This window comes from Penicillium arizonense (assembly GCF_001773325.1).
Source record: "Penicillium arizonense strain CBS 141311 chromosome Unknown PENARI_contig009, whole genome shotgun sequence".
Classification (NCBI taxonomy): Eukaryota; Fungi; Ascomycota; class Eurotiomycetes; order Eurotiales; family Aspergillaceae; genus Penicillium; species Penicillium arizonense.
In genome coordinates this window covers 884,805-904,571 of record NW_019173286.1, presented here as the reverse complement: position 1 = coordinate 904,571, position 19,767 = coordinate 884,805, and the positions used below count along the sequence as shown (strand labels likewise).

General features: G+C 49.2%; 8 protein-coding genes across 8 annotated transcripts; 1 reads left to right on the top strand and 7 right to left on the bottom strand.

The window, feature by feature from the left end:
- Positions 1-104: 104 nt before the first annotated feature.
- On the bottom strand, positions 105-1,492 carry PENARI_c009G10881 (uncharacterized protein; the record flags this gene model as incomplete). The annotated part of the gene is made up of 4 exons (XM_022632034.1): positions 105-177; positions 373-1,016; positions 1,088-1,171; positions 1,223-1,492. The coding sequence occupies 4 exons, from the start codon at positions 1,490-1,492 to the stop codon at positions 105-107; spliced, it is 1,071 nt and encodes a 356-aa protein (XP_022488144.1).
- A 249-nt stretch (positions 1,493-1,741) lies between these two features.
- On the top strand, positions 1,742-3,214 carry PENARI_c009G11410 (uncharacterized protein; the record flags this gene model as incomplete). The annotated part of the gene is made up of 4 exons (XM_022632049.1): positions 1,742-2,194; positions 2,249-2,332; positions 2,382-3,100; positions 3,151-3,214. 4 exons carry the CDS (start codon positions 1,742-1,744, stop codon positions 3,212-3,214), a joined length of 1,320 nt encoding a protein of 439 aa, XP_022488232.1.
- A 1,160-nt stretch (positions 3,215-4,374) lies between these two features.
- Positions 4,375-4,827, bottom strand: PENARI_c009G01824 (uncharacterized protein; the record flags this gene model as incomplete). Its single annotated transcript, XM_022631760.1, has 2 exons — positions 4,375-4,689; positions 4,747-4,827. The coding sequence occupies 2 exons, from the start codon at positions 4,825-4,827 to the stop codon at positions 4,375-4,377; spliced, it is 396 nt and encodes a 131-aa protein (XP_022488085.1).
- Positions 4,828-6,091: 1,264 nt separating this feature from the next.
- On the bottom strand, positions 6,092-7,552 carry PENARI_c009G04550 (uncharacterized protein; the record flags this gene model as incomplete). The annotated part of the gene is made up of 3 exons (XM_022631838.1): positions 6,092-6,261; positions 6,325-7,215; positions 7,267-7,552. The coding sequence occupies 3 exons, from the start codon at positions 7,550-7,552 to the stop codon at positions 6,092-6,094; spliced, it is 1,347 nt and encodes a 448-aa protein (XP_022488239.1).
- A 443-nt stretch (positions 7,553-7,995) lies between these two features.
- Positions 7,996-9,263, bottom strand: PENARI_c009G00064 (DUF92 domain-containing protein; the record flags this gene model as incomplete). The annotated part of the gene is made up of 4 exons (XM_022631699.1): positions 7,996-8,265; positions 8,318-8,678; positions 8,757-8,971; positions 9,078-9,263. The coding sequence occupies 4 exons, from the start codon at positions 9,261-9,263 to the stop codon at positions 7,996-7,998; spliced, it is 1,032 nt and encodes a 343-aa protein (XP_022488387.1).
- A 182-nt stretch (positions 9,264-9,445) lies between these two features.
- On the bottom strand, positions 9,446-10,624 carry PENARI_c009G09080 (putative pyruvate formate lyase activating enzyme; the record flags this gene model as incomplete). The annotated part of the gene is made up of 2 exons (XM_022631976.1): positions 9,446-10,168; positions 10,346-10,624. The coding sequence occupies 2 exons, from the start codon at positions 10,622-10,624 to the stop codon at positions 9,446-9,448; spliced, it is 1,002 nt and encodes a 333-aa protein (XP_022488186.1).
- Positions 10,625-11,019: 395 nt separating this feature from the next.
- On the bottom strand, positions 11,020-13,987 carry xlnR (putative C6 transcription factor; the record flags this gene model as incomplete). Its single annotated transcript, XM_022632080.1, has 3 exons — positions 11,020-11,163; positions 11,219-13,503; positions 13,564-13,987. The coding sequence occupies 3 exons, from the start codon at positions 13,985-13,987 to the stop codon at positions 11,020-11,022; spliced, it is 2,853 nt and encodes a 950-aa protein (XP_022488173.1).
- Positions 13,988-15,282: 1,295 nt separating this feature from the next.
- On the bottom strand, positions 15,283-19,165 carry PENARI_c009G00786 (DNA-directed RNA polymerase; the record flags this gene model as incomplete). The annotated part of the gene is made up of 2 exons (XM_022631725.1): positions 15,283-18,597; positions 18,653-19,165. 2 exons carry the CDS (start codon positions 19,163-19,165, stop codon positions 15,283-15,285), a joined length of 3,828 nt encoding a protein of 1,275 aa, XP_022488199.1.
- Positions 19,166-19,767: the final 602 nt, after the last annotated feature.

The following is a 19,767-nucleotide window of genomic DNA, read 5'->3' as shown; positions in this document are numbered from 1 at the left end:
AATGGCTTAGCCTATTATGCTTTAGATTGAACCGATGTCCTACTCCAAGCATGGTCGTATCGCACAGATAGTAAAAATGGAGATAAATTCACAAGCTCACCAATTTAAGAACTCAAGAAGATAACATTCGCCGGTACCCCTGGTCTCACATAAAACGAAAACGCAATAATAGCATACCTAAAGCAAAAAGGATTAGCACAATTCCCCAAAATATCTAGGAAGAATAACACTCACGTCCCAATTAACATCATCCCCTCGAAATAATTACTCCTCCCATCCGAAATAAGATAAGTCATAACAACAACACTAAGCAAAAGTGTCGTAGCCTCAAACCCGTCAAACCGCAAAATAAGCGGCCGATTACAAACCCACCCAACAAGAACCAAAAGCGGCACAATAAGCATCGTAACCCTCAAAACAGAATTGATAATCGCCCGGATTCCCAGCTCAATCTGGCTGTAAGACCTAGACCCCGTCACGATGGAGTGATACTTAACAAAATTCCCTAAAATCGGGACAATTGTCACAGCCAGGAACGACTCGTTTGATCCAGTCATCCCGGCTACTTCGGCCAGACTGTTCACAATGTAATATGTACATCCGAATGTACACCCCGACGCAGCAGCGAGGACCAAACCGGCGACGTTCTTTCCGAGATATGGACGGGGGAGTTGTGCTTCGATGATTTGGCTTTGTCGGTGTTGGTGTCTGCTCTGTCTTGTATTTGCATCATTTTGGGAGAAAGGCGTGCTGGCGAACATTGCCGCGTGTGTTCCCAGTCGGAAAAGGAGGAATGTCATGAGCAGGGCGATTAATATGACTGCTGTTATGCGTTGCGTGAAGAGGATCTGGCTGGTTGGTGTGTTCTTTGCGGAAGGGAAGACGTCCATTATTGTTGGGATGGCCAGGAGGATAAAGACGACTGTCATTAGGGAGGAGAGGACTGTTGTTAAGGTTCGGTCGAAGCGGAGGCGCTTTTTGTCGTAGCCTGATATGAAGAGTGTGCTGCCCAGGACCTGGTCATACAGAGTATGAGATTAGTTTGTGGTTTGGGTTTTGGTTCGGAGTTAATGTTTTGATTGTATACCAGTAGTAGATTGCTGAGAACACTGCCGAGGATGACGGACTGGGAGATATGTGGGCGTTTCTGTGCAATTGCATTGATTCCGATCTGGTTGTTCATCATTAGTTATGTTTCGCATGGAAGTTGAGGGGCAGCCACCATTAATTCGACCGAGTTGCCGAGTGTTGATTTGAGTAGCTCGTTCACGGCCCGTAGCCCACCCACGGATAGCGCATCGACAGATCGGCTGATCCATGGTCCCAGTGGGATCAGAGCCAAGATGTTGAGTGTGAATACTGTGGCGCCGTTCAGCCGCATAGCTCCCGCTGCTATGCCGATGAGGGGCAGCATTACCGAGCTGAACTTGAGGGCGTTGCGCCGGAGTTCTGCCATAATCGAGGGATTCAAATTGGCCAACCCTTCAGGCATGGTTGATATATGAACTTGAGAACACAGCGAAGATTAAATGCGGCTATCTTTCGTACTGACGGGTCATTGAAATATACCGTAACTGTATGGAACTATGTGTATTTTATCTCCATGACTTTTACCGGTACAAGTACGGGTACAGGTACAAGTACAGGTGTCTGTTTACGTCGTATTATATGTACATCATCTCCCCCCAACCCAGTGAGTGACTCTCTCTGAGTGCTATTTTACTTTCACTCTTGACAAAACATGGATGACCCTACTCTTCGACTGCGAAAGTCAACCAAGATCAACCACAGCATGGATGGCATCTTCGACACAAACTCGCCATCTGAAGAACGGCAGGCATTGTTAAGAGAAGAACATGCCCAAAACGACAGAGTTGAGGAGCAGAATGACTCGGGAATGTGTGAAGCGGATCCCTCCGAGCCGCGCCATATGTCTCCAGGCAACTCTGCTCTACGGGTGGTAAAGACGGTCCTGGGATGCAGCTACTCCAACCTGCTTCTGCCGTTTGTTTTTCTGGGGATCATAGCGGGGAATCAAGGGTGGGACGATTCCATTGGATTCGTCTTCAATTTCTTGGCTATTCTTCCCCTGGCGGCATTACTTTCTTTTGCTACCGAGGAGTTGGCTAAGAGCGTTGGACAGACGGTTGGAGGATTGATCAATGCGACGTTTGGAAATGCTGTTGAAATGATCGTGAGTGCTTGTGAACATTTGGTCTTGAGTGGGGAAACTAACATCATTGCACAGGTGGGGATTACTGCGGTCAGACAAGGTGAAATCAATATTGTCCAGTCCAGTATGGTGGGCAGTATTCTTTCGGGCAATCTTCTGGTAAGCTTGAAACATTCCGGTTTCGTGGGTAGTTTGCTGATCGATCTAGATTCTCGGCGCGTCTCTATTCTGCGGCGGCATTTCAAAAGAGGCTGTAACATTCAACGTGGATGTTAGTGGGATCTTGTCGTCTTTGATGGTCGTCTCCTCTGCATCACTGATCATCCCATCGGTCCTCTATTCAACCATATCATCCAAGTCACCAGACGTGGTACAGAGCGTGTTGAGTCTCTCCCGTGCCGCTTCGGTTGTTCTACTCGCATTCTACCTTGTCTATCTTTACTTCCAACTGAAAAGTCACTCTGAGCTATTCGTCGATGATGAACCAGAAGGAAAAGAAGAGCAAGTCCTGGGCCCCTGGGTAGCGAGTATTGTCTTGATCCTTGCTACTTTCGGTGTCACCGTCTGCTCTGATTGTCTGGTTGAGAGTGTGGATGGCTTCGTGGAGAAATGGCATGTGAGCAGGGCTTTTATTGGCCTGATTGTCGTTCCAATTGTCGGCAACGCGGGAGAGTTCAACACGGTCATCAACTCTTCACTGAAAGGCAATATGGACCTCGCTATCGGTGTGGTCGTGGGGAGCACTTTGCAGATCGCTCTGTTCGTGAGTCCGTTCCTGGTAATTTGCGGTATGATCATCGGACAGCCCATGTCGCTGCGCTATAGCCCATTTGAGACAGTGGTCTTTTTCTTGTCTGTTATAGTGATGGACTGCTTAATCCGAGGCGGTCGATCTAACTACTACGAGGGGTGTTTATTGGTTGGAACGTAAGTGACCACCTGAGTGCTTGGTTTTGGCGAGTGCTAATGAACTCTAGGTATTTCATCATTGCGATTGCTTTCTACGTGCATCCAGATGCAATCGACTCGCCATTGATTTAATGTGCTGTCAAAAATAGTTACATTCACAGTTACATCTCTTGCAGTTGCGTACCGTTTTAAGTCGAATAGCAGGATACAGACGTTTTTATCGTACTTAACTAGTATATCATAAAATACATAGATCGACAATGGGGCGTCTGAAATAGAAACAGCATCTGTTCGAGAACACAAGACTGACAATGCAAAGGCAGGGACCAGCGGTGCCCATTCCCGGTGGAGTCGCCTCGTAGGGCTGAGACTTGGCGCTAAAATAGAAGCAGAGGACCATCATAAATTAGTATTGTGACGCAATATACATTCTCTAGTTACAGTCCCACATTCCATTTAGGGTTAGATAAAATGATGGGGCCTCACACTAGTGCGCCCATAGACATTGGGGGCCTCGTGACTCTGTTGGAAATGGCATGTCAAGTAAATGGTTCCGCAATTTGACCCGGCATCTAGACAACAATTCATTATTACGGCACCCACATGAATAACCGTTACACAATATCCTTCCGATAATTACGCGTACTGTAGAAAAAGGGGGCGGATAAATAGTCCCAACATACCGTAGTCCCACCTTCCATCGGCTCCCCAACCAAAGAAACACTTATCACCCCAAGGGGAGGGCTTCAGGCAACAGAATTCCCCTAGGAGACAGGGGCTTTGACCCACATGCAGAGGACATTATGTCCCCATATTCCGGAAGTGATTGGTATACGGCTGCAGGGATTTACACCGTGCTGTATGCAGCCCTATGGGCTCCGTTTTGGAATATGCAAGTTATTGATAATGCATGACGGATTCTTTGTTTGCGGGCTATATTATTGGACTAGAGCTTTGATCACATCTAAAAAAAAGGCCTGCCTAGTTTCTGGTGACCAAGTAGTGGCAATCCTGCTCATTTCTTTCTGTAGTACAGAGTTTTGAGACACGGAAGGTCGAACTCCTTACACATGCCATTAGGAGCCAATGTTGTAACTTGAGATAAAGAGAAAGAGGAACAAATTGAAACACAAAGTTTCCAACGAAATGCCATTCTAGTATCGTTCAACGAACAGTAAAATACCCAACCCATAACATAAAGAAAATTGTATTGATAGAAATCTGCATCTCCTCGGGAATTAGTCACGTTCGATATTCACCAGGAGGTAAATCACACCTACAATTCATTCAAATCAAGGCTGTACAATACCGTGTTCCGTCATCCCCGGAGTTTTGACATAAACCGGGGCAGGCTGTTGGACCGGAGTGTAAGGAACCCATTGCTGTATAGGAGGTGGCTGGAACCCGGCTGCAATCTCTTGTTGTTTCTGCTTCTTTTCGCGGCGCATCTTAATGTAAATGACAATAACGACGGTGACGACGATGAGGAGAACAATCGGGATGATGATCGCTTTGAGAAGGAGCTTTACGAGACCCATGGTGGCAAAATGGAGAAATGTAGGCTGTTTCGGTGTAGACTGGCAGACCGATGTCAGAGATTCAAGGTCCTAAGGATAGGCAATGTAGGATTTATTGAAACAACCACTTTGCATTCGATGGGTGACCGATGAGCGCTTTATACCCTGATCATGTCCAGTGCCTTCGTAGTGATTGGCAAGGTCCCTGTCTTTGTGTGACGAGCCCATGTCGCATTAACCTAGACCTGAACTTATTCTACATATAGAGCGTGGGAAGCGCTTAACGAAAGTATTTGGTTGGTGTCTAATTTTGAAATGAGAAGTAGGCAATACCGGCGAATTGCTATTGCATTACTTTTAACCCATCACTTTTCCTAATCGGGTTTGACTCCACCAGTCCTATGCCGTGATGTGACTGTGATTGATCGTACATGCACATGAGTGAAGCTTTGCCATTTTCTGGCGGGATGTCTGCTACACTAGTGCTTTGAAAAAAGCAAGATAATTCCAGAATATGGCTCACCATTCCGAAATTTTAAATAGTTATTTGATTAAATAGCACTAGAGATAGATGTGTAACGCGGTCTGATCCTGCTTGTCATGACACTTCTACCGGCTTCATACGTAAGGAGAAGTCTAGTGGAATAAAACCTAGACGAAAGTCCGCTTTAGCAGGCTTTCCCTTTGTATATTTGATAGCCTTAAGTATGGACATATAAGTAAAACCCCAAGACTGGAAATTCCATAACAGGATTACGAATTGATTGAGCAGATAAATCAAAACAAGCTGCTGCTTTTCTTCTAAATACCGGGTCCTTCAGTAAGCTACTTGCATTAGCGCAATACCTGTCTTCACCTGAATGTTTACTTGTTACCGGGGATTTATGCGATTATCAAGTTCTGCCAGGCAACATTGGAAAAACTTGGGTTCCCCAATCAGTACTCTACGTTCACCGAGCCCCCTACCAAAAAGTGCGCCAATTTCTTACTAATTTATCGAGGCATATTGAATGCAGTATTAGCTATATTCTAGGTGGCACCCACCTGACTACTGGCCGCACAGCCACACGCCGGTAAATCAGTAGTTAGACGGTGATAACTAGCGTAGTTCTAGTCCTATATACCCCCTTTTCCAATGCTAATGCTAATACATACAACCACAGGCTGTGGAGGACAGGGTTTTCTATCCGCTCGGCCGAAATTAAGCCAAACACCGGTTAGTAGTTAGGTGAGTGACCAGTAGCAAATCCTTACAGTTGTATGTTTTTTTGTATTTTGGTGAGTTTTGCTCGAGTGAGGTAGGAATTACGTGAGAGGATGGATGCAATTGGGACGAGAAACCCAAGATATCAAAAATGGAAGACCGTTTTTACAGTTTCTCAATAAAACAGAAACAATTTCAACATCACAGTTGATTGGAGTGGAGTAATCTGCTTATGCTAAGCATTGCTAATGGCCATGTACTATCTCAAACCCAACCCGCTAAGAAGAATCAAAAAGAGACCTTCTCAACAGTATCGCGGTGCAGAGTCTTTAGGTCCGCGCCCAGCAAAAATCCAGCTCGGAGCTGACAGCGAATGGCGTCAGTTGCCAACTTCCGGTAGTTGGCCACACTCTTGTAGAGACCCATCAATTTGTCTGCCGTGAAAGGGCTTTCGGACCCTTCAGAATGTTATCAGTCACAGCTCGCATCGCTCTCAATTCGGGTATAGGAACATCACTTACCACTGTACCAGTTAGGTCGGTCCCGGGGGGTTATATCAACCAGCTGTGCGGTGGGAGCCTCCGAATGAACAGTCCTGATTCCCCCAGCAGCATTTCCGTGCTCATCACGGATGACGTCCCCACCCACTCCAGTGGAAATCACAGCGCCATGCGGGGGCGCAGCGCCCTTTGTGATCCACTTGTCCATAGCCTCGAAGACGGCATGGTAGATGAAGGAGCTGCAGAAAGTGCTCCACTGGGCAGACCCAAAGGTGGCATAGGTCATTTCGGCCATGTCAGCCATGGGCACGTACCTAGCCGCGCGGTTAGACAAGCCGGGGACCTCGTACAATCGGTAGGAGTCGCTATCATGACGGCGGTGGGGGTAGGTCTCCAGTCCGTTTTCGTTTCCGTAGAGGGTTTGGTGGGAGAAGAGTTCATAATCGCCCATTGTCTCGATGACTTTGACATTGGATGAGTGTGTGTCTGGCAGCGCAGGGCCACCGTCGTTCTGGAATGGGAGATATCCTTCGAAGGAAACCGATCCATCAGGCAGTCGGAGATGAGATTCATGAAGGATAAATCGACGGGTCACATCGCCTGTCTGGGCCATACCACATAGGATTACGCGGTTTGCCTTGATTGACAGACAGCCAGATCTCGCTGCATGCGATGCGGCAACCAGGATCTCGGGAGACTGGAGAGTTGATGCCCACCACATTTCCTTAAAGACTTTGTAGTTATTCCAGACTGTCTCCTCGGGAGCATCCAAAGCTGATGGGATGACACTCTCGATTTCTTGCAAGGTACTGGTTGCGATGAAGCTTATGTCCTTGTAGCGTTTGTTGTCCACTTTCTTTGTAATTTCAATGGCAGAGGGAGCCTGGGAGTCGACTTGAAGCCATGCATGACCTGTGGAACTGTCAGCCGAAGAATAATAATGTCAACGAGGAATTAAATTACCATTTCTCATGATCCACCGTTTGGTCTTGAGCCATACCTTTGTTCCGCCCATTGAATCAGAAGGCTCTACAACAACAAGTCCAGAAAACTTGATTGGATCCTTGGGGGAATGGAGAACAAGGCGGGTACAATAAATTTCTCCTTCAGAAAATCCATCAATCAGGTATTCCTGACGAATGTAACCTTCGGCATGAAGTGGAACATCTTGTTCATCACGGAAAATGTCTGGCAGGAGACGAATTCTTGGCTCCGCGATGCCGACGGTGTTTGCTCCTGCAGCCTTCATCGTGATCTGGAGTTGCTCCATGTGTGCGGTACCAGCTCTATCTTAACATAATCAGTATTTCCATTTGCTGCCGCCTGTATTGGGGACGGTGAGCGAGGTAAACGAAGAGACGTACCAACAAAGTAGGGCCAGAGTGGCACGTGACACGTCGACGAGGGAGAGCTGAGAAGGAGCGAAGAACTCAACCTATTAGGCCGGTGGGATATGGGATGGCCAAAAAAGGAAGGAACGAATGACCACCACGAGCCTGAGCAGGACAGGTGAACCCTGAGATGATTACGTTGGTTCTCGTTCATAAGATTAGCTGATATTGATTTTACATGGGTTCATTATAGCTAATACTCAAATCACACACCAGATATGTAGGCTACTCAAACCAGATCGAGGATGTATAAAGCCTGATGAGACTTACAAAGAGTATATACCAGCTCTGCACAAGTAGTTTAAACAAGCAACTCAAACACGTTCAGTCCCCAGACATACTGTGCAATGCCCATAGCCCCAACACTCATCGTAGCAGCCATAAGGACGTTCACACCGTTATTATCAAGCCAGTCATGACCAGTCTCAACACGGCGGCTTTCATGAGCTTCTTCTTGTAATTTGGACTTTCCTTGGCTGCCGCGGGACGTAGCTTCATTGGCAGCCTTGCCAGTAGTTACGGGGTGAGAGGCACCTGTGGCCTTCGTTAATGAAGCAGGGTGGACAAGCACCTAGATAAAGAGATTAGCCCCATTCAACATGGACGAGATATTCGCAACTTACCTTTCTGCCACCGCTTCCCTCCACAACCTTTCCACTCCTCTTATCAACAACACTAGCTTGCAAAAGTCCACCAAGGACACTATCAAGGACGCTTCCCAGCGCACCCCAAAAAGTCATGGCTACAGTCCAAAGTGCTCGCTCTTTAATTCCCACGTTGGAGCAAAATGGAAGCACAACGGCAGATGTCAAAGAGACAATGAATGAACCAAGAAGACCAGCTCCAAGCCCAGTTACCGTAACACCACCGTTTGTGCCAGGGGGAACTTCACGAAGGTTGAGGGAGGTAATAAGGCGAGGCTTCGATTTGGAAAGGATGCCAAGTTCGGAGGAGAATGTGTCTGCGGCGACAGCGGCGTAGTTTCTATGAGAGATTGTAGTTAGTATACAATCGATGATAGACGCGTGCATGCAAAAAAAGAGGGGATATAGGAACACGTACGCGACAATCCCAACCATCAAGATATCAGCCGCCTTCTGACCGAGCGAGAAGCATGATTCCGTGCCTGTTGATTTGGCCAGAACAATTGTGTGGGCGACAGATAGCACAGTAGCGACGATGGAGTTCGCGAGCACTTGGATATGGTTCCGGGGACCTTCTCCGCCCTCCGTACCGGTAGCAGAGAGTGTCAAGCGCGCCTTGATCTCATGTTTTACCTGTCATCGTGGAACATGATCAGTAACGTTAATGAGATGGATATGCCCCGCCGGCTACAGTGCTGGCGGTGTACAGCCCCTAACACTAAGCGACGGGAATGCTCACCTTCGTGACCTTCGTTCCACCAAAGTAGAATACCGCCAGCAGTGCGACTGGTGCTGACCATGGGTGGAGGGCGTGTGCGGAGGCTGAACATCCCGCAACGACAAGGCCTAGCGGAGTAAGGGACTTGCGGGACCAGGCTCGGTAGACGAGCCCGAAGACAAGAGGGATACCAATATATGGTTTCATTGTAAGCGACCAATAACCCCCAAGACTATTGTCTCTGGTGAGTGAAGAGGAAGTTGGAGTTGGAGTTGGAGCTGAAGCTGAAGTGGGGCCAAACAAGCACCATCACATGACGTCTATCAACTACAAAAAAAAAAAGAAATTAAGAATAAAATGACAAGTACAACTGTGATCTCCAATGTGTATCACAGATGGAACGCGCTGTTACTTTCATTCACCTCACAGAATCGCCAAAGCCCAGCCTTAACAGCCGCATCCCTTACACTTAGAAGCTCCTCGTCCCGCACGGCACGGTTGATCTCCGCATACCGAATTTCCTCTGACGCGCCGTCCGCCTCTCCAATGCGCACTTTACGTGTCACACGCCGTTTCTTGCCAACATGTGCATCAGGATGGTACTGCTCCATAATATGCACATACAGATCCCGAGAGACATTCTCAGCCAGCCAGCGCATAATCTCCCGCCCCTCGTCCTCTTTACCTGGCATTACCAGGTGACGTAGCAAGACTCCCTTCTTGGCTATGCCGTCTGATGTAAATGAGAGGTCGCCAACTTGGCGGTGCATCTCTTTGATACTTTCCATTGCTGTCGCGGTGTAATTGTCTGCCTTGAGGAGACGTTTCGATGTGCTGTTGTGCCATACCTTGAAGTCTGGGAGGTAGATGTCAACTAGACCGTCGAGTAGTTTCAAAGATTCGAGAGAATCAAATGAAGAGCTGTTGTAGATAATTGGAATTCGAAGTCCCATTTCACGAGCTGTCAGGATGGAGAGGGCGACTTGTGGAACGACATGTTCCGGCGTGACGAGGTTTATATTGTGCACATTTCCAATCTGTTGAAGCTTGATATACCATTCAGCAAGTTCTTCTGGTGTAAGGTCGAACCCGTTGCGCTGGTGGGAAATGTCCTGCGGTATTATCAGCATTAAGACTGCAATTCGACAGATTGATGCATAACGTTAGAGAAAGAAGCATACATGATTTTGGCAGAACACGCAGCGCAGATTACACCCGGAGAAGAATACGGATCCACTCCCATGGAAGCCCTGTATACATGGCTCCTCTCCACGATGCGGCGCAATTACATTGACTTTCGCAGTCATAGCCCCGATCAGACACATGCCCGTCGTCTCATACCGGTTCACTCCGCATTTCCGTGGGCACAGGTTGCATTCTCGGAGATGTGTGTATGAAGCAGCACGCTTCTTGGCTGACTCAACTGAAGTCAGGAGCTGATATCGTGGCGTATAGTCGTCCAGGAGGAAAGCCGGCGGGATCCCCAGGAAACGTTTGAAGACCAGCGGGCCCTGTTGAGGCTTGCGGAATGTAGAGAGTAATCGAGGTGATTTCATTAAAGCTGTCATAGTTGAATGGATTAAGCCATGTCAGATCATTTAATACTTTTTTGTTCGTCAAATATGCCTGGGAGTGTGAAAGTCGTCTATGTTCATTGATGCAACTGAAATGCGGAGAAATGCTTATCTGAGATGTCGTCATGGCTCTACCATGCTATATTACTTGTGGAGCTCACTCAGCGAACTTGCATTTCACACCTGATTTCCGTCCAAACACCAAAATTAATATGTAAATAGAGGGTATGGTATGTGCCGAGTAAATAGATAGACAAAGTGTGCGCCTTTTCGCTCCTTGGGGTATGTCCAAAATCCAAGAAAAAGTAGTATACAGGACGCAAATCAGAACCAACAAGAAAAGATATATACTTGATCAATGATGAAAGTATAAACAGCAAGTGAGGTAACTACAGCGCAAGTCCACTGCCATCCCCGCTCCAGCGGTAAAGGGCCAGTACTTCACGCCTGCGCTGCTGCTGCTCACCAAAGTCTTCGGGAAGACGGCCACGAACCTGGGCAAGAGCTGAGCGCATCACTTTCCGGAATGTTCGCTGGATGATGTTAGTATTCATTCTTAGCTGTGCAGACAAACTCGCGGGCACTTACTTGATATTCAGTGTTCAAAGTCACGACACAAGCCTCATGTGCTCGCACGATAGTTTCGCATGCCCTGACCACACTTGGACTAGCATCTCCTTGCAACTTATCCGCAGTCAGGAGTAGTAGGAAACTACCTTGCAGCAGGTATATACCGAAGAAGAAGGGCATGAAACTTAGATCGGGGTCGTATTCTAGGATATCCGAGGCGGCTTCAGCAGAGCTGACGGCATGTCCCATGGCCGAGATGAACGATTCGGACGATATCCATAGGTCGTTATCATCGAGCAGGTTGATCGGATCCCACTTCCCAGCCAACAGAATGTGAAGAACGTGCATGATATGGGTGCCGTAGGCAACCACCATCCTCGTGTGGACGATGGACTCGCTAACATGCGATCCCACGGTGCTACTCGACCGACCTGACGGGCTGACATGGTTGAGGTTGGAGACTTCCATAGCAGTGTCATTTTCCGGACCGAGTGCGAGAGAGCTCGTGAACCGGGCTTCGAACTCTTTCAAACTCTGGGCGTAGACATCGAGCTGTCGACTGATTTCCATTGCCTGACTTTCCCATTCACCACTGTTCCGGAAATGGAGACCAAAACGCGGATGGTTTCGGGCATGTTGCAGATCCACAATTTCACCGAGGATGGACATCAGTGGTAAGAAGTATCCGAACATGCTGTGGCCAGTACACTCGAAGGATGGGCCAGCGCGACGGTAATTAACCGACGAGAAGTCTCCTGTTTGCCAGATGTCGTCGTTCATAGGCTGTAATAAACCCTCACACTCCTTATCTAGAAGTGTCAAAGGACGATTGTAGCAGAGTGCTAAATGGCGATCAGTCGCATATAGCAACCACCATATCCGACGGCGCTCTTCGCGTTCCTCTTCTGTAAGGTTGACCGCTGAGTTGCCAGGACCATGACCCATGAGCTGGGGCGGCTGCCTCTTGCCGTTAACGTCGAGCTCTCCCTCACCCTCTAGTTCGCCGTCCTGGCGAGTTGTTGCATTAGGCGGTAGTTCGCGACCTAACTTGAGCTCTCGTGCAAGAGACCAGGCCGCTGTCCACCATCGCATACTTGCAGCCTTATATTCACTAGCGGAAACGACAGTCGCCAAGTGAACGTACGTAGCGACGTCATCCACAGCGCCAGTTGCACTGCTCTGGGCGCCTAATTGGTCCATCGACACGCCAAATCCACCTAAAGCGACCCCATTGATTACCATATTCGCGGGATAATTGGGAGATGCCTCCCCAGTTGCAGGTCCATGGATAAGTGGTCGAAGTAATCCAATAGTTAATTCCAGAAGCTTTTGGCAGACTCGCCCGCGGGCTGAGGGAGGTGACGTCAAAAATGCAGCTTCGCTCGTTTGTGCGGCTACCCACAACATACTGGCGAGGAGCCCGGGGCTGCACGCCCGTGGTTTCGTGGGGTGTAGGAAGGATTGCTTGCGGAAAACATAACCAACCACGTATGGAGACGACGGAGAAAGATGCGAGGAAGATGAACTGGTGAAGTAGACATCGAGAAGATCACAGGCGAGAGATTGAGGGATTATAGACACGATGTGTGGAAGAACTGGTTGCAAGACGGGGTATCTCAACGAACTAGAGAAAGGTGGCATGCTGAAGGACGGAAAATTGGCGGGAGACGGAGAAGGTAGTGGCAACCAACTGGGTGATTGACCTGGCGGAGAGAATCCTAAAAATGAAGCTGTAGGATGTTCCGCCGAGTTTCCAAGGCGGAACTGGTTCATAGACGTCGAATTCGCCTCTTGCGAATTCATTAGAGGGTATGCGCCATCATTATAACCAGAGCCAAAGCCTTGAGAATTAAGCATCGAGCTGGGCGACCGAGGATTTGCATTCGCGGTTTGCATCATATGTATAGAGCGCAGATCGGGTACGGACATTGGCGGTCGATGCGATTCTTGTAATGCTTCATAGTGGTTGAATGGCATGCCTGCCATGCTGGAGCTAATCTGCTGTTGAGAAGTTTGAATAGGTGCTTGATTTTGGCGCATCCCAGATAAACCTGGCATCTCTGTGTTATGTGGTCGTGATTGTGCGCTTTCGGTTAAAGTGCGCGCAGCATCAAAGGCCGGATCGTAGCGTTCGTTAGATTCTGGTACAGACTGGCCATTCGACGGCTGGCTTTGAGCATGTGTCGCACTGTCTTTACCACCCAGATCGCTGTCGGTGGTGGTAGTGGCTGCAGCTATATCCTTTTTCGACGCTTTCCCGCGCTTCTTGCGCTCGCGAGCGTATTCGCAACTGAGTCCGAACTCTGGAATTCGTTAATTAGCCTATTTTCGCAAGCCAAAAAACACCTGTGAACTGGCCATACCAACACAATGTGCGCACGGGTTTTGACCGTCGCACTTAGTTCGCAGTTGATTGCACTGGTCGCAAGCCCGGCTAATTCTCCGCCGGACCGGAGTTGCAGACGAGTTCTTGCGGATTGCGGAGCGAGCCTCGGCAAGGCTGTCACGCGATTGTGGCCCTTTCAGACTGGAGGAGGCGTCTTGTTCGCTATATAGAAGATGTTGGGTGTGTGGCAATTTGGAATCAGGGAGCGATTGGGCGAGATCGGATGGGGTGTTGGCTGTGCCAGCTTCCCGTGCTAGCTGGAGTTGTTCCAGCGCATACTGCGACCCCTCCGCAAGCGTGTCCAGCCCGGGGGTTTGGGATTGGGGCATTCGTTTAGATTGTGGCTGGGTGGAGAAGGGCGAGTAGGAATTGGGCAAGGATTGGAGGGAGGTCGTTGACATTCTTCTCCGAGGAGGCGGGGAGACGCTCTATGTCGACATAGAGGGACAGGACGAATTGACGTGACCTAATCTTTCACGTCCAAGGTGAGACTGACGGGGGAAGGTGATGATGATCGAGAACACGGGGGCATAAGAGTCAGTGGAACGGCATGAGAGGCCGTGGCGGAACCCCAGATCCCGGAGGCGACTTTTTTTTCTCGGCGGAGCGGAGGACCCAAAGCTTGATTTTCGGCAAGAGAAGATAATCAGGAAGAGTCTAAGGGTTTAAGGGTGCAACAAAAGCAAAGTGAATAAAAGCAAAGATGTTAAGGAACCTGACGATCTGGGGAAGCCAGTTCGAGACTGAAAGGCGGGGGAACGGGCACGTGTTGCACGGGGTATACTACCTCAACTACTCCCTTCATTTCTACTTCTACTTCTATAATCCCTGTTGATTCCATACGTTTTCTTTTAACGCTCTTCTGACTGGGAGACTCCCTGTGCAGACCCGTTTCGAATCTGCATCCCTTGCTCCCTTCGCTTATTGGCTGCCACTTTATCCAGTGTGACCCCGGTCATCTATACCTAGCAGGCTTGCGTCCCGTGTTCAAGAGGGCTCGGAGAAGCACCAGACGGGACTTGGACCCCTCAAATGTCTGACCACCTCGGTAACATACCCGGTCTTGGCCAGGCGAAACAAAGGTACAAAGGTACATAACAGGCCTATTGTCGGCAGACCAAGCCCAATTTTCAATTGCTGAGCGCAGCTCCAACAGGATACTTGTACCCTTGAGAACTATTCAAACTGATTGGCATATGCAGTTCAGAGACTCAAATCCCAGCAAATGAGGACTAGGTAGCGTCTGAGCTAAAGCCAGGCTTCCCCCAGATTGCCCTACCGGCTGTTCTATTTTGCCTAAATCCATCGATGCCCCTGGCCGGCTATTTAGCTTTAAAGTTGTTCATACTATGGCTATTTTTTTAGGTTAAATTCATTAAAAACGATGTGGAGTTGGCTAAGTTTCGATTGAAATAAAGTCTAAGATCATATTCATAAGTTACATCGCTATATGCATGGTTGTTTTTTCGTCCCCGGTGCCCTCCCTCCAACAGTATAAAATATACAAAATGTAAACAATGAAGCCCAGGGAAACAAATGGGGAATGAGGAAATGTACAAGAAAATTAAAAGGCACCTAATATGCATCCGGAGATCGCTTTTCCACGGTACTCAGGAGATGAAACGAGAAAAAAAAAAAGATATGCAACGCCAGAGGGATAAGATTGAAGCTCCCCACGGAGCCAAAGATGGGAGCATCAAGAGAAGAAGTATTCACTCTTGCGAATGCGAGTCAGATCCCAGTCTCCCTTGGCAGGGACTGGGCGGAACTTCAGCGGAACCCACATCCAAGTGGTCGCCGAGCGCGATCCTCTCTTGGTGGGAGCCTTCTCGGTTTCATCCACAGGTTCTGGTTCATCGTCAAGTAGCTTCCCGTCGGGCAAATCCATGTTTCCCAGCAGGCCCTGGATGGCCGGATCGGAGGTATCGATTCCATCTGCCATGGGCGCACGTTCCGCGGATTCAAGATTCTCTGGCACGTGGCCCATTGCGGTCGCACCCAAAGATTTGGTCATGGACAGGTCTGCATCTGTGCCACCCATTCCTTCAAAGACACTGGCGGCTGTGACCATAGCACGACCCTCCGCTTGGTCTTCGGGATCTTCCGAGTTGAGAAGATTCTGTCGTCGTTGCTCTTGAATCAGCTCGGCGAGCTTTGAGCTCTTTCCCCCCTTGCGCAGAGCGCGGACTGCCTTGCCATGCTTGCTGGCCAGGGGGATTCGGGCAAGGAACAAATTCTTACCATATCGCACCTTGAACTCAGCTGCGAGGCGCCCGATAATATCGTCGCTATGCATGCGAACAAAGGCATCTCGGAGGATTTCATTCATCTGGTCGACATCACCGGCATGGGTCCAGAAGGAATCATGGACAGCGGAGAATGTCAGGCCTGCTTCGTGGCATGCGTTGGCGGACAAGATCATGTGCGTGGCGTCCAGGGAATGAATGAAGTTAGGTGGGAAAGCCTGGAGCTGCTTGCGCTTCGACACAATGTCATCGGCACTAGGATCCATGATACTGATTTCTTGCAAAGTAGTTTGCACGCGGCGAGCCTTGCGAGTCCGGTATGGTTGAACGACTGGAAGACCCAGCGGAGTGGTCCAGATGACAGTCGACTGGAATGATTTTTCGGGATCGAGGGATCTCGGAAGAGCGGAGCGGTGAGTGGCCTGGTGTGTCAACGCTTGTTCGGTGAGTTGCTCGATTTGCTCCGGTGTTAAGGACTGTGTAATGCGGAGTGCAGAGTCACCAAGCCAATACTGAATATCGTGAGCTCCGTTGAACATGGTGCCAAGAGCGCCGAAAATTTTCTGGGCGATGTAGACAGACGCCGACACCCTCTCTATGCTGGAGAGGTCTGGTAGATAGTCGACAAGCTGCTTTTTGACTTGTCTTGTCGCTCCCATGAAGGTCACACCATAGACATTGGTCATGACCGTCTGCTTCACAATCTTTCTGGTCACTCTTCCATCGAGAACCTTGGCTAGGCCATTGCCATTGGCTGCGTCCTGCGTAATGCTTTCGTTGACAAAGTCACACACACCGGAATAAACATCTGATGGGCGATCAGAGGGCTCAAGGTTGACCTGTTGGGCACCGGCCTTATCGCCACCCAGGGCAGCGTAGTGCTGAAGACCATTGCACGAGCCATCTTGGTGGATGGGAAGATGAGACACATATGTAGTGGGATCGGGCAGTTGTAAGGCATTGCGCAATTCCATACAAGCGGCCAAACATTGCCATGGATCCTCAGCCTTAAGCCACCACTTGCGTCCATTCAGACCGTTGTTGGCCGAGTCGAGGATATCGTCCAATTTGTCCATGGTGTATTGCTCCCGTTCAGACATACTTGCCTTATCAAAGCCACTCAAGTTTGCAATCTGAATCTTCAACCAGCGCAAGCCACTTACACCAAGTTCTTTTCCTGTGTCGAAAAGCAGCAACCCTCTGCAATTGTCAGCTCCCATCTGGTTCAAATAGGGAGGAAGAGGGTACGCTCTGCCGCGGAAATCCATGTTATGGGGTAGGAAGAAAACCTCGTTGCGGTAGGCTCTCGCGATCTCGAGCTGGAAGTTCTGGAAACAGCGAATAGAGTGGTATCCAGAGCGAAGGTTCTCAATTTCTCGCAACTTTCGACTCCATTGGTGCTGCTCCGCAAGGTCGGCATCTGAACTTGGCTGCGGAGGAATCGGCAGGTCTGGGTCCAGGGGGGCGATTTTCCCCACGGCTTCTCCAGTATTCCAAGCTTGAACCATTACGTCGAAAACGGACCGATTGATCCTCCAGCCAGTAGCTCCAAGAACATCAAGGCCAGCTCGAATCTCTTTCATGCCATCATCCTTCATAGCGGCTTTGATGTAAGCCGGTTGCAGAATTTCGCCGGCAGTACTGCGCACCAGGCTGCTTTCATAAACTTTGTATCCGCCATTCCTTGGTCCAGTCCAAGGCTTCGGTTTGGTGACCATTGGGAGGTGGCGGGCCAACAATTCGGAAGGAGGCTCTTTTGTAACAATTCTGACAATTTCAGGGTGCACATGGATAAGACCCGAGCGTTTTCCGTAGTGAATTTGATAAGCATGTTGGAAGGCCGGTGGCATGGTACAGACCTTCTTCTTGGTAACGGGGTCCTCAACCCAAACAGAGATTTTACCGACATCGAATAGCATGCTCATAAGACTCGCACCGACTCTGACTTGTACACGGGAGCCCCAGTGAACATGTGAATCTTCCTCATTGGCTTTGTCGACAAGCGACTTCCATCGCATACGGCCATCCTTGGTCTTGCGGTTTGCAAGAGTCTCCTTCAGGGCCTTGAGACGGCTAGGGTTTACACCCTTGTTTTTCGTGATGACGCTTTTGGCAATCAATTCATCTTGGAATTCTTTTCCAAGAGTTGTAGCGATAGCAGAAAGTTTGATTCCCTTGTCCATTCCCGTGCGACTGAACACGGACATGACCGTGATGATGGTGAGTGCAGCTAATCTATCAGCATCGAGAGACTGGAGATATACGCCATAATCACAACGATCCCGCTGCTCGATGCTCGTGATGGGGTTCGCAAGCGCCTCCTCCACAAGCTCCAACTCTCTTTTGATTCTTGCCACGAGATCCGTGTGCCATTGACTCAAGACAGAGTTTAATTTCTTTTCATCCGAAGAGGCGTTCAAGCCTGCTTTTTGCCTCTTCGCGTTCTCTGTACGCCAACGAGCAAGTGCTGACTCGATACCATCGGCTTCCAGTCTTTTTTGTCTTATTTCGTTGCGTAGCGTCCGGGCCTCTTCTTCGGTGCCTTCGAAATTTGACGGCAACTGGATTTCAGAATGGTCTGCAAAGAGGGAGAGAGACTCTTTGAGGGATGACATTCCGAGTCCCTTTTGATCGACGGACTGAATCACTGGGGCATCGTCCATGGCAGCAGGTACGCGCTCAAACTGGGATTCATCTAGGGCATTTAAGGACCCATCCATTCTCATGTATTGAGACACCAAGTCCAGCATGTCGGAGGAACAAATCTGATTGTGAAGTATTAGTATGGCTTCAATGATCCTGCATAAAATATCAACTCACCCTCGATAGCTCCCCAACGTCTGAGTCCTCCAGTACCTCCAAACCAACGATTTCCTCCTCTAGCCCCGCCTTTTGGGCAAGCTCCCAATAACGACGGACTGTTCTCTCCCGCTTCGTTCCGTGAAGCATGCGTATAGCCATGTGGAGCATGATTGCAAACGTCTCTTCATTGGGTGTCACACCACCGGCCGGCATATCCACCTCAAACCATTTCTGTAGAGGGAGGACCATTTCCTGTGCCCGATTGAGGATCATGTACGACACCATTTCCTTCAGATAGCGGTTGTGTAGGTTCAGGTACTCCTGCGAACCGACCGGATGGTAGTGGCCAAGACGGTTGATTAATGAGGCAGCTCGTTCAAATTGACCAACTTTCAACGAGACTTCTAGGTTTGCCCTCATTTCTGTCTCATCACCGCCAACACCGTGCCTCCTGCGAAAAATTTTGGCTTGCGTCGAAGGGGTCGAGTCAAGAATGACCAAGGAGGATGTATCGAAGGCATCGTAGGGCATGTGCATGAAAGAATCGGAAGGACGGGAGGAATGCGTATCAAAACCGGGGGGATCAGCAGCCGTAGCGAGATGGCGTTTTGATTGAAGAGACGACCTCCGGGGATGACTTTGGGTCGCATTAACTGGAGGGTTCACGAGCGAGGTCCGGTTGCTTGTATAGGAATGGAGTCGTGTTGTCGGTAAGGTGACCGATGCTCGAAAGGCATGGGCCCTCCGCGAGTGGAAGAGGGCATTTTTCTGACGAGCCACGCGTGATAACATCGTGCGTGGATACGAGGATTTCGCGGTTTCGTCGAGGGTAGGATAGGGCGCGAAATGAAGAAAATATTAAGGATAAAATTATATGGATAAGAGATGCAAACTTTCAGAGTGCAGATCAAGTAAACAGACACCGCAATGATAGCAGAGGTGAAACCAAGGCGATTTCCCACCGCGATTATACGCTGACCTGCAACCCTCGACTAAAGCAGAAAAAGAGGGAAAGGAATGAATCAGTTAGAAAAAGGGGATTCTCGATCTGTCGCAGCGGAGACTCGGGAGAAAAACCGGCTTTCACGTGACCACGTACCTTATCGCCCTGATTGGCGGACAGCTCCATACAG